This window comes from Sphaeramia orbicularis, chromosome 17 (genome assembly GCF_902148855.1).
Source record: "Sphaeramia orbicularis chromosome 17, fSphaOr1.1, whole genome shotgun sequence".
NCBI classification, from domain to species: domain Eukaryota; kingdom Metazoa; phylum Chordata; class Actinopteri; order Kurtiformes; family Apogonidae; genus Sphaeramia; species Sphaeramia orbicularis.
Window position 1 is genome coordinate 39,962,992 of NC_043973.1, and position 12,964 is coordinate 39,975,955.

General features: G+C 36.2%; 1 protein-coding gene across 4 annotated transcripts in view; it reads left to right on the forward strand.

The window, feature by feature from the left end:
• The window catches only part of LOC115436791 (abl interactor 1-like), a 42,871-nt gene that overhangs the window by 848 nt on the left and 29,059 nt on the right, over positions 1-12,964 (forward strand). For all 4 annotated transcript variants that reach the window (XM_030159726.1, XM_030159723.1, XM_030159725.1 and 1 more), the window contains exon 2: positions 8,773-8,940. In XM_030159726.1, the coding sequence (XP_030015586.1) occupies positions 8,773-8,940 (168 nt within the window). The remainder of the gene's footprint in view (positions 1-8,772; positions 8,941-12,964) is intronic.

The window sequence follows — 12,964 nt, forward strand, 5'->3', positions numbered from 1 at the left end:
TTGCAAGTGCATATATGTTAAATTTCATTGCATGATCCGAATAAATCACTAAATCAAATCAATCAACATTTATAACTGCACAATAATAACTGATGAAATAATGCATTTAAGGCAGGGGTGTCAAACTCATTTTCTTCCGGGGGCCACATTCAGCCCAATTTAATCTGAAATGGGCCAGACCAGTAAAATAATAGCATGATAGCCAATAAATAATGACAACTCCAAATTGTTGTAGTGCAAAAAATAACATTCAGTTATGCCAATATTTACATTTACAAACTATCCAAACAAAAAGGATGTGAATAACCTGACAAAAAAAGGAATTTGTTAAGAAATTTAAGTACAATTTTATCAATATTCTGCCTCGATTTATTATTTATACATATGCATTACAGATCAGATCTACAAAGGCACAAAACATTTAGCAACAGGCAAAAATATTGTAAAAATTGCACTTAATTTTCTTTAGACATTTCAGGTTGTTCATATTTGTTCAGGTTATTCACATTTTATTGTTAAAGGATAGTTTCTTAATGTGAATATTTTCATAATTTAATGTTTTTGTGCACTAAATCAAAGAGAAAAATTGGTGTTGTCATTATTTATAGGTTATTATGATATTATTTCTGAGTTTGATGGCCTAACTTTGCAAATTCATCTCACGGGCTGGATTGGAACCTTTGGCGGGCCGGTTTTGGCCCCTGGGTTGCATGTTTGACACCTGTGGTTTAGGGCACATTAATCTGAACTAACCATTAAAGGTGTGTATTGGCAAGAATCTGGCGATACGATACAAATCACAATACTAGGATCATGATACGATATATCACGATATATCATGAAACTGTTTAAAAAGAAATTTTTCTTTGTTTCTTTTTTTTAAGATTATCTCCTGGAAAAATTGAATTACACCAGAGATATGCACAAATACTAAACACATTTTTATTTGACCAGAACAGGATCTAATGCTATATCACAAAATTTTTCTAATTCTCCCAGTTTCCAAAGGAACTAACATTTTCCTCTCAGACAGTAAAAAGTGCTTTTAGGATGCTTCAAATAACCAGTATTTAATAAAACAGTGTTAAATAATAATAAATAAAATGTAAACAAAAACATACAGCACTTTTTAATATCGATACAGTATTGTGAAATGAAATATTGCGATATATTACAGAACCGATATTTTCTAACACCCCTACTAACCATCGACATCACAGAGTAGTCACTAGGATTGTAATAACGTGTTTTAGCTAGTTATTAGTCTTTCCTGTTATCCATTAACAGCATATCTCTCATCTGTGAGGCTGCTCATCAGAATGGGCATGTTCATGTTTTGTGGCCAGATTAGAGGACTAAATAGAACAGGGGTGTCAAACCCATTTTAGTTCAGGGTCCACATACAGCCCGATTTCATCCCAAGCAGGCCAGATCAGTAAAATAATACCATAATAAACTATGAATAATGAGATTAATATTTTTCACTTGTTTAAGTGTGAGAAAGTAAAATGAAATTATGAAAATGGTTACATTTATGAATGATTCTTCCACAAAAAATTGTGAATAACCTGAAAAAACTGACAATTTTAAAACTAAATAAGTGCAATTTTTAACAATATTATGCCTTAACTTATCATTTATACATATGCATTACAGAGCTCAATGGATCTACAAAGCCACAGAACATTTAGCAAAAGGCATAATATTGTTAACATTTTGGAGTTTGGAATTTGGAACTAAAATGAGTTTGACATTCTTCTATGTTAATATCTTCAGTGTAATTTTTGCATATTGCAGATTCATCCCTCGGGCCAGATTGGAACCTTTGGCAGGCTGGTTTTGGCCCATGGGCTGTATGTTTGTCACCCCTGAAATAGCATTTAAATGTGTAGTACAGTCTCGCATGGTTAGAGATGCATATCATTCCAAGATATTTGATAATACTAATCCTTTGACTTCAGTACTGGGTTTTAAATGATACTTTCTTCTATTCCAACACACTTTACACTGCAAATTATGCACTCAAACCAATTAGAAGCTTTAAAAAACTGATCTCATACAACTTAAGGCTGTCTGCTAATATAACATTAATTAAACTGTATTTTCTGTGTGTTAAATGTACTAATACTGCACAGATTGACTCTTTAGGCATGGTGATATGGTATCAAATTATACTAAATGATACCGGACTTTTCTTGTGACCCGTTTCTAAGCAGTTCAGTCAGTCCCAAGAAAGTATTGGTTTGATAGCCAGTACGATACATCATTAATATAAATGTGCGTTCTATGTGTTGCATCCACTGATTCTGTAGAGACTGACTTCTTAGGCGTGGTATTATGGTATCAAATGATACTAAATGACACCAGGCTTTCTTTGTTACCCGTATCTAAGCAGTTCGATCAGTCCTATACATGGCAGTGATATCTTTAGACATGGTTTCAGATTATCCTCACAAATCATTTGCTTATAATCAAATGCACAGTGCGAGTAAATGATAGTAGTAGTGTTTTTGCATACTGAGACCAAATGTTTAGTCAGTGTCAGTTGCTCCCAAACTATACGTGTACATCCTCCAGGGATCATTGTAGTTTTATTTTTATAATTTATGATATAATTAACCCTTTAGGTGCCAGAATTTGTTTGGTTGTTTTTTTCATTCAGTTTTGTTGCTTGTTGCAATATTGTGACTTTGGTGCTTAAAGGGTTAATGTTAATAACCACATAGTGAGGGTACATAGTTGTGTTATTTCTGCACTTGGTCAGGTTGTTATTGTAAATGAGAATCAGTTCTCAAGTAACTTACCTGGTTAAATAAAGGTTAAATAAATAAACACCTGTATTCACATTTCTACATATCTAGTAGCAAAACACACTCACTTATGTGGGACTTAAATTGATATAAAATGTGATCAATGGTTAATTGATATTACAGATTCATGTAGGGATGTTCAGCCTGAAGGGTAACTCCTAATAAACCCTTTCAGTCAATGCTAATATCCTGGAAGGTGAGAATGTGTTTAATAAATGCAGTAAATATGAATGTGAGTAGTAGATAGTAGATCATTAGCAGTTTGACTTTTCAAGTGTGAACAGCTGTTGGCACACTAATATACACCACAAACTCCACTGTGACACTTACTGTAAATGTTATGGGCGGTACTGTGAAAGCTCACGGTTATGCTCTAATAGCGCTTCAGATCACTTTACTTCGCTTGTCAGCTGAAAACAAATGTAGGTTACACTGCTGGATTGCATGCTTAAAATACTTACAGCCATAGCTCTAGTATTCCGGTTTTCACTTGTAGATGGTCAAACATTAATCTTACTTGACTGTCCGTGTAATTTAGACATTGTAAGGCCCAAGTATATCAGAAATATGGGTCAAAATGAATTATTAAATCTTGTTATCACAGTATTTTGGAAGATAACTAAGAGACTAAATGTTAAACCTTTTGCCAGGTAAACACTAATAACTTGTCTTTCAGAAGGTGATATATAACAACGAAAAGGGAAATATGTAGCGAAGATAGTCAGATGATGAAGGGGAATGAGTACTTTCGGATTAAAACCATGTTTTTTCAGCGTGCCTTTGTGAAGATGATGAATTCCTATTTTGAATTTGAACATATTTTAAAGACTAACCTGCATCTGAGAGGTTGTTTTTGTCTCCGTATGTATATCGAACAATTCTAATGAGCATATTTTATTCATAAACACATCGATAAAGCCTAGAAGGGGTGAGGATTATGCTCCCTTCACCCCCAAGTGCTACTCTTTAACTATTACTTATTTATGGTGTGCACAAACCCTGATGCGATGCAGTAGGTCACAGGTAAAAGCGATAGAAAACCCACGTGAGGTGCTTGCAGACTGACAGCAGACGAGCTCACATCCTGACGTGTGAGTGATGACTGCTTCGTTTAGCAGCTCATTAGTATAAAAACCTGGCATGTTGAAGATGGAGATGAAGTAAGTTTTAAATGAGCCGAAAACACAAAATACCTCCTTAATGCAAATGGTCAAGTCTTGTCTCCGCCATATGTTTTATAGCACTATAGAAAGTGGAGTGGCAAAGTTTCACAAATTAATCAGTTTCTTTATTGACAGAAATGAATCCCCAGATTAGTTGAAAACAGATTAAGCCATTAAACATTTTTAAAGTAAAAAACATTCATCCATCTTATGGAAAGGTTTTCTGTTTTTTCTATCTGGTATTCTTCAATCAACATCTTTGGGTTTTTGATGACATTTAATTGCTTTTCAAACTTAAAAATATAGTGTTTTACCAGTTTTCTTTCTTTCTTTCTTTCTTTTTTTTTTTTTTTTTTTAGATATTTGTAATTAAATATCTCAATAATGTCTCACTATCTTAAATGCTGTTTTTTTTACAGCCCTGTTCTGCACAATTTTGAATATTGTGTTTATTTGTTCCAAGATGAATTGGGCCTGAAATATGAAAATGCATGTATGTGAACTCTCCTGAATAATGATTTCCTTGGGGACATTAAAAACATGAGGTAGAATATGCATAGAAAAACACTGTCAAGAGTGTGGCACATGCCATTAGCCTATGTCTAATAAATTGTGTGCTGTAAAAATTGAAATTGGAAACTGGAAATTTGTTGTGAATTGAGCTGTTTGATCCCAGTCGTTGGTGTCCACTTTCTCTTTGACTGTGGTCATAGTTGTGATATAAATACTTGGTTGTGTTTTTGTAGGAGAGAACAGGATTATTATATTCTATGGTCTATGGCAGGGGTGTCAAACTCATTTTAGTTCAGAGGCCACATACAATCGCGAAAAGACCACCCTTGTTTTCTTCAATTTCTTGTTCATTTTAATGCCTGGTACAACTAAAGGTACATTTGTTTGGACAAATATAATGATAACAAAATAGCTCAGAGTTTAATTTCAGAGCTGATATCTATCAGTTTTCCATGGTTTTCTTGATAATAACCAAAATCACTTCAGTTCTTACATCAATAGCTATGGCACTGAACTGACAAAAACAATGCTTTTCGACATTCCATATTTTCTTTTCTGTCTGTTTTAGTCACATGATACACTCAGGAGTTAGGCTAGTACTTGATTGCATAACCATTGTTTTTGATGACTTTTGATGGTCGAATAATTTTTCCTGCGACTGTAAAGCCAAATTTCATCTCAAGTGGGCTGAACCAGTAAAAAAATAGAATAATAACCCATAAATAATGAAAACTGTGAGATTTTTTAAAGTAAAGCTACCTATAAGTAATGATATATTGATGCACTTTTGAAGGCTAAAAGATGCCATGTTTCAGGAGCAAACTAAGTAAAGAGTCTTGACACTATTTAAATACAAGTTAAACACTAGCCTATATTTTTCAGTTCCAGATGCCTGTTACTAATGATCTCTAAGTTGTAATGCATATGCGTGAATTATAAACTGAGACACAATGTTGTTAAAATAGCACTTTCAGGTTCATGAGACTGATCTTATGAAATCGTGTTGTATGTCACGTCAGTTCTTATGGCATTTGGCGTGCTATACGTACGCATTTTTGACCTTTCACGTGGTATTCATCGCCGTTTGATTGCGTGTCAATTTACGCCAAGATCTCCAGTTCACATAACCCTAACCCTAACTCTAACCCCCAGTGCGTGGTATTTGGCGCGGCGTGAACATACACGCGGGAAGCTTATAATGCATATAGATAACACGCCAATTAAAAGTGGCGAGTCATGATGTCACATTGGGTTCATGATTGTTCAGGTTATATAATATGGATTCGTCATTATTTGTAGGTTATTATGCTACTGGTGGTCCCTGACCTAAAATGAGTTGGACACCTTTGATTGTTAACGTCTTCTGTGTCATTTTTGCACTTAGCTGCTTGGTCGTATGTTTGACACCTCTGGTCTATAGTCTGCAGTCGTGTGTACTCCGTTCCTTTTATAAAGACAGTATATGTCTTGTAGTCGGTATGTGATATGAAATCTTTAAGCCTGTGATGCTGAAGAAAATGCTTAGATGGGCTCAGAACTGACAAACCTTCACCTTCAAAATGATTTGCGGTATGAAAGCCAAACTCTTTCGAGGTAGTGTCTGCCTTAAAGCCGAAAATAGCAGCTGTCTGGATGTTGTAGATGTAACGGTTTTGTTCCGTGAAGCAATGAACCTCAGGCTGTCCTTTTTTTTTTTTTTTAGTTCTTTTTTAGTCCTGCGACCTACAGCCTCCTGGATCCTCAACTTCAGCATTATTTATTGGCCTGTTGACATATCTTGATATTGTACTTGTTTTTCAAGGAGGTTTTTCTTGATTTGCTTTGATGCGTTGGCTCTTGTAGGTGCGATCTCTGCAACAGACATGCAGATGCTCACGACATCAACACCCCCCTTTTGTTCACACGATACCTCTATGACTCATAGCTGTTTGGTTCATGACTCATGAGGTTTATGATATTCCAGTATCTGGTTCTTCAGTATGATGTGACATATTTAATACACTGCTATTCTATGACAGGCCTATATAAAAAGGCTTAATATAAATCAAAGCATGAGAGATTGTATTAAGGAGATGTAGACTACTATATTACTACTAGGGGTGTGTATTGGCAAGAATCTGGTGATACGATACGAATCACAATACTAGGATCATGACACAAAATATCATGACAATGTTAAAAAGGCAATTTTTTGTTTCCTTTTTTTTTTTATTTTATGGAAGAATTGAATTACACCAGAAATATGTACAAATACTAAACACATTTTTATGTGATCAGAACAGGATCTAATGCTGTATCAGAAAAATTTTTCTAATTCTCCTAGTTTCCAGTGGGACTAACATCTGCTTCTCAGACAGTAAAAAATGCTTTTAGGAGGCTTCAATTAACCATTATTTAATAAAACAGTGTTAAATAATAATAAATAAGATATAAACAATAAAGAAAACCAAAAAATAAAAAAGGACCTCTGCCATATCTGCATTTGAATAAATACCTAAAAATATCGATACAGTAATTTTTAATATCGATACAGTATTGTGAAATGAAATATCGCGATATATTGCAGAACCAATATTTTCTAATACCCCTATTTACTACCAGGGGTTTTCTATGCAGGTTATTTTCAGACTGTTTTATTTGGTTTAATTGATGTTTTAACCTTCCCTTAAACCCTTGCTTCCACATTTTGTTCCTCTACCTCCCTTCACTACACTGTGTTAAAGATAGCAGTGTGACTTTCTGCTCACTGTTTGTGTTTGCTTTTGTTTCAACTCTGCGTGTGAGTGAGTCATAAAAATGGTAATAGTAAAATCTGACTGTAACATTCACTAAGCCGGAAAATGTTCTTGGCAGCATAGCTCAGCACTTTCCATTTTTCAGGTGAGATGACCTGTTCCAGTCTTGGGGATAGTGCTGAGTGTAGTTTTCTCTGTGTTTTACAATAGTCTTGGTGAGACGGGCTGACGTGCAGTTCCCACCAGACATCTGCCGCCATTACTGATGCTGCAGGTGGTTTACCTATCTGCATTACAAAAGATCATGTTACAAATCACCAGTGGCCACTATCTACCTCAAACTCGTCCAAGTTTGCTGTTTGGCAAAGCTGGCATGTTGTGCTTCATGTTTTTTTCAAGAATTTATGAGGCTCAAAATGAGAGATACAAATATTTATAGGGAAATATGGTGAATATATTACATTTTAATACATCTTAATAAGCCAGTCAGTCTTTTGAGTGGGTCACATTCAAAGTGCAGCAGCCATTAAAAGAGATTACATTTTTTCCCCCAGTTATTCATTCCTAAAGGAGCATATTTTAATGCATGAAGCTCCATAAATAATTCAAGTCTTACTCTAAGGCGAGGCAGTTTGTGTTGATGTAATTAAACAAATACCCGGTTGATTTGACAGATATTAATTGGTTGTAGTTTTAATTGTTCACTCATTTTATTATACCCCATAATCAAATGATAAATATTGGCACGTAACAACTTATTAAAACATTTCATACTATTGTACAATTTTACAGTCAGGTTTTACATTTTATAGTATATATGAGGAGCAAATACCAGATAAAAACTATCTTAATAGGAGGCACTGTTAGGCATGTTTAACAATTCTCGCTCTTTTAATTGTAAGTTTTATCTTCTTAAAACCTACTAAATGTGTAGGCTTTCTTGATAATTACAATTTGTTTTTTCCCAAATGTTTTGAGCTGTTTTACGTAGGCCTACTAGTGATGTTATTAACATAGTTACAAAACAAACTTCTCTGTGTTGTTGACTGTTTGTCTTACCCATGTTTTGTCTCTAATCTATAAATATGTTCATTCATTTAGTTCGCTCGCTATTTAAAGGCTTCCAGAAACAGATGGTTTGCACAGCCGGTGATTTGGGATCCTACGAAAATGTCTTGGCATTCCTGTTCAGTCGGCTCAACTCCCACCATGCACCTGTCCCATGTTGTCCCTCTGAGTTATTCGGAAGTTATTGTTGTCCACTCCAGGCTGCCTTGCATTCCACAGAGTTCCCTCTGAAGATTATAAACTCTTGTTTCCTACTCTTCACATGTTAAACATGCCCTGTGCTGCTGAAACAGATCTATCTTATTGAATGTGGTTCATTTGAGAACTCCACTCATCTTTGATAACTGGTAGGAGATAACAGTGACAGGGCAGTGTTTCCTTTTTAGTTTTTGGAGCTTCTACCTTACTTCTCTTTGCCAACTTCTCTATTTTCTCCTCTCATATCCTGTCTTTGGTATACATTTCTCTTTTCCTCTTTTCCAGGCTCAAGACAAGAAGAAGGCCCTGGAGGAGACCAAGGCCTACACCACCCAGTCTCTGGCCAGTGTAGCCTACCAGATCAATGCCTTAGCCAACAATGTGCTGCAGCTACTGGACATCCAGGCCTCGCAACTACGACGCATGGAGTCTTCCATCAACCACATCTCCCAGGTACCAACACTGAGTCATACAGTAGACATACAGAAAGCAGTCATGCATGTGAACACAGAGACAATTTGGAGTCCCTTTGTTTGCACTGAGCTTGAGGTGAAAATTGGTGTTAAACCGGTAACATTTTCTAAAACCATGCTAAAACCATGTGCAATTAATCAACACATGGTTTTTGAGCATAGACAATTATGAGGCCGCCTCCTTTATCTAATTTTGCACCACCTACAACTCCTGCTAAACTCTTGACATGTATCTTAATGGAACACTATTTTCTATGAACGATTGCTACTTTCCTGGTGTAAAAATAGGGCTTTTAAACTTCATTGAAGGATACCAAAACCAGTGATTAACCATATTAGACTGTTTTCTCCAATCTCCAATGCATTAAGCTGTTCACCAAATTATGAGAGAGAGCAAGACGGTCATTAAACTGATTGATATGAATGTTTGACACCCCTGCTTTAATGATATTATGTTATTTGAATCTACAATTAGTTGATTGAAAGTACATAAAAATACAAACCTGCTAGGGCTGGGTGGTAAAATGATATATATTGCGATATAACTTTTCGGCAATAGAAATATGAGCCATGTTCAATACAATTTCAATACAATTTGGACACAACACAGGCGTAAGAGCAAGAGCAGTACACACGCTAATGTTTGGGCTGCAGTGGGAGGTAATGACTTTTCCCTCAGGAGAAAATATGACCAAGAACTCGGCTGACCAGGTTACTGAAAAGAAAGGTGCGGCATAGAAGCGGGGAGTCGGACATTCCAAGCAATGTTAAGTTTCATTTTCGGTTTATGCCAGTTATGGCACTTACGAAACGCACCCCCACATATATACCCCCAGCTTAGTTTGGTGAAGATGGTCCGTTTTGTTTGTGTTCTCTTTTAAAACTTGAGCATTTTTGCCTGCTGATCAGACTTTTAGTTTAGTTTTAAATATATGTACCTGTTTAATTTATCTGAAACAGTTGTATAATGTTCTTCAGCACATCTCTGACAGAAAATAAATCATATTTAAATCAAAAATAACCTTCTGATGTCTTCACAACTAACTTATGAGAAAATTTAAGCTTGACAAAAATAGGGATTCGATTTTTAAAGTGATACATGTTGATATCGTCTGATTAAAAAAAAAAAATTGTTGTGATATGATTTTTTTTTTCCATATCACCCAGCCCTAAAACCTGCTAATATTCCTGTATGTAACACCAAAGCTTGCAGTCAAACACATATGAACACATTCTACAGTCAGACCGCGATGACAAGGGCATGGATCACGCAGGGGCTGCCAAACCTCCACCGTCCCTCTCCCCATGCTTCATCAGCAGTCCTCTCTCTCTCTCTCTCTCTGTCTGTCTCGTCCTCACTCTGCGCTTTACGGGCCACCCTGCCTGTCAGCCTCTGAATGTCCCCCCGTCCCCTCCCTGTGTGCTTCATTAAGCCTGTCAGGGATGAAGTGAAATCCTGACGCCAGCACTCTCGCCTGGTTGGCAGTTTTAGCTCCTGCTTCACACCACAGGCTGCAGGATGGAGCGGAGTTAGATGGTATTCTAATGGAGATGAGCACAAGTCTTTGAGATGTTGATCATGTCGAGATGGTCTGCAGTGTTTTATGTCCCGTTCTTGATGTTTCTGCTTTTGAGATTATCTTGGATCCACAAATCAGCATTTCCGATTTTGTCCTTTGTTGATTCAGATCATATCTACTCTGTTCTATTGTTAATGCTGAACCTTCACCATCCCCATCTTATTTATAGACATTATAGTGGATGAAAACCTACTAAGAATGAAACTAAGAGTGTGATTTTATTATTTCTTTTCTTTTTTCGGTTAACTAAGAAACATAACAATTAAGTAATAGGTACAATGAACACATCTACACAAACTGAAACTAAAATTGCAGGTAAAATCAGCTTTTTAAGACATTATTGTCTTTATTTATTCATCAACATTTTTTCTTTGCCACCATAGAAGAAGAACTCATCTTGAGAATGGGCATCATGTACAAATAACACTGTGTAGAGGAAGAGCACATACAGTTAACCAAAGTCTACAGCCACTAAGACTGGACACAGAAGAAGGAATCAAACAAAATAAAAATAGATCTAACAGCAAAAATGCTAGTTATTTGAATAAAACTTAAATGGTAAAAGTGCAGGAATCCTAACTAGTATATACTCAGTAAATGCTGTTTGTAATCTCAAAAAATATGTACTCTGTGCTGTAGCTACTTAAGTTTTTGCAGCCATTAAGCAATTGTGGAAGGGCCAGGCCTCACATAACCTTTAGTAATACATTTTTTTGCAATAAAACACACACCATATCACACTGTTCTCTGGAAATCCTGTGGTGGGGAAAGATCTAAAACCAGCTTTGTTCTTAATGGCTTGCACAGTTCAGCAATGTATATATCTTGGCAAACCTTTAATGAACAGTGGTTTTGCATGTAATTTTTGTGTCATTTGCTCTTCTGTTCTACCGTTTAAGCTTCTGTAAACCAAAGCTTTCCTCATAAATACATATAAACCTAACATTTAATGACAACAAAAGTAATATAAAAGATTTATGTTGCTAAAAATGAATTAACTGACCACATTGAAAGACTCAACAATTAATTTAAAGGTCTAAAAACTATATCAACTCTTTGTCTTACCTGTGGTGTTCCACAAGGCTCGGTTTTAGATCCATTGTTATTGTCATGATGCATGCTTGCAGACTCTTACACTGCTGGCAGCACTTAGATTATGTATCTTTTAGCCCTTCATTTAAAGCAAAACAGTATAAAAAATTCAGAAAAACAACAACATGAAAACAAATGAACTGTCTCAAACAATTTGCTAAAATGTGGTTGGCATCCCCAAATAACAACTCTGTTTTCAGTGCGTCTCAATCAGGTTTTTCCCCCAGGGCATTGAGTCATTATTAAATCTGTATTTGTATGCACCTGCTGGTTGTGTTTACTTTATTTGTGCTTTAAGTTATGCAAACTGACTTGACATATACGACTTGGAATAGAGAAAAGAGGTGGCAGCCAAGCACTGCTGCCAATTTAAAGTCCCATCACTGTAGGAATTTAAAAGCCCCACTGCAGAGCTGTCACGAAAGTATGCAAGGAAGGCCACTGTAAGTGTGAAACAGCAGTATATTTAATCAAAGCAGAGCTGCTGCAGCCTTTTTTCTCCACTGTGTCTGTATCAGTTTGCGGTAATGGCTGTTCCCAAACCAGTGCAATGGTAAACAAACTTGAATTCTGTTGAGATGCAAAACATTTAAGGGCCTTTCGGTGAGTGCCTGTACCTGTCATTCTTTTATTTCCCAGAGTCCTTGTGATTCATTTGATCTTTTTCCCTCTGAGATTGTCGTTCAACATCTCAATGACACTGTTGTGCCTCTTCCAGCTCCTTTTCCACTGGACAAATCTTCTTAAGTGCACAGTCAACCTAGAATTACAGTATTTCTGTGTGTACGTCCCAAAAATGACGACACACAATCAGAGGTTTCATTTATCACACTGAGAATGTTATGTTCAATTTTCAGTCTAGTAGATTATCAGAATTAGCAGGTAACACACATCCTAATGTAACATCTTATGAAATTATGGGAATATATATATGGGAATTAGAGCTGCACAATATATCATTTGAGCATCATCATCGCAATATACGTGTGCGCAATAGTCACATCGCAGGTCCTGCAATGTAGGAGGCAAATGAACTCAACATGTTCTTGTCTAATTTCAACCTGGGTACCTGACACACACTGCACACAGTGATCCACCAATCCCAATTGTTCTTAATCGGGTTGCCGAAGCAGAGCACGCCCCTGCACATGGAGTGAGTCGCTGGTAACAACATTGAAAAATTAGCAACAAACAAGAGAAAATCACAGAAAACGAAGAGTTGGTGCCAAAAAGAAAAGCAACGTCAGTTATCTGGAATTATTTCAGCTACAAGAACGATGATATTGAAACACTTGTTCTGTGTCGATAGTGCCTTGCACCTGTCGCCACAAG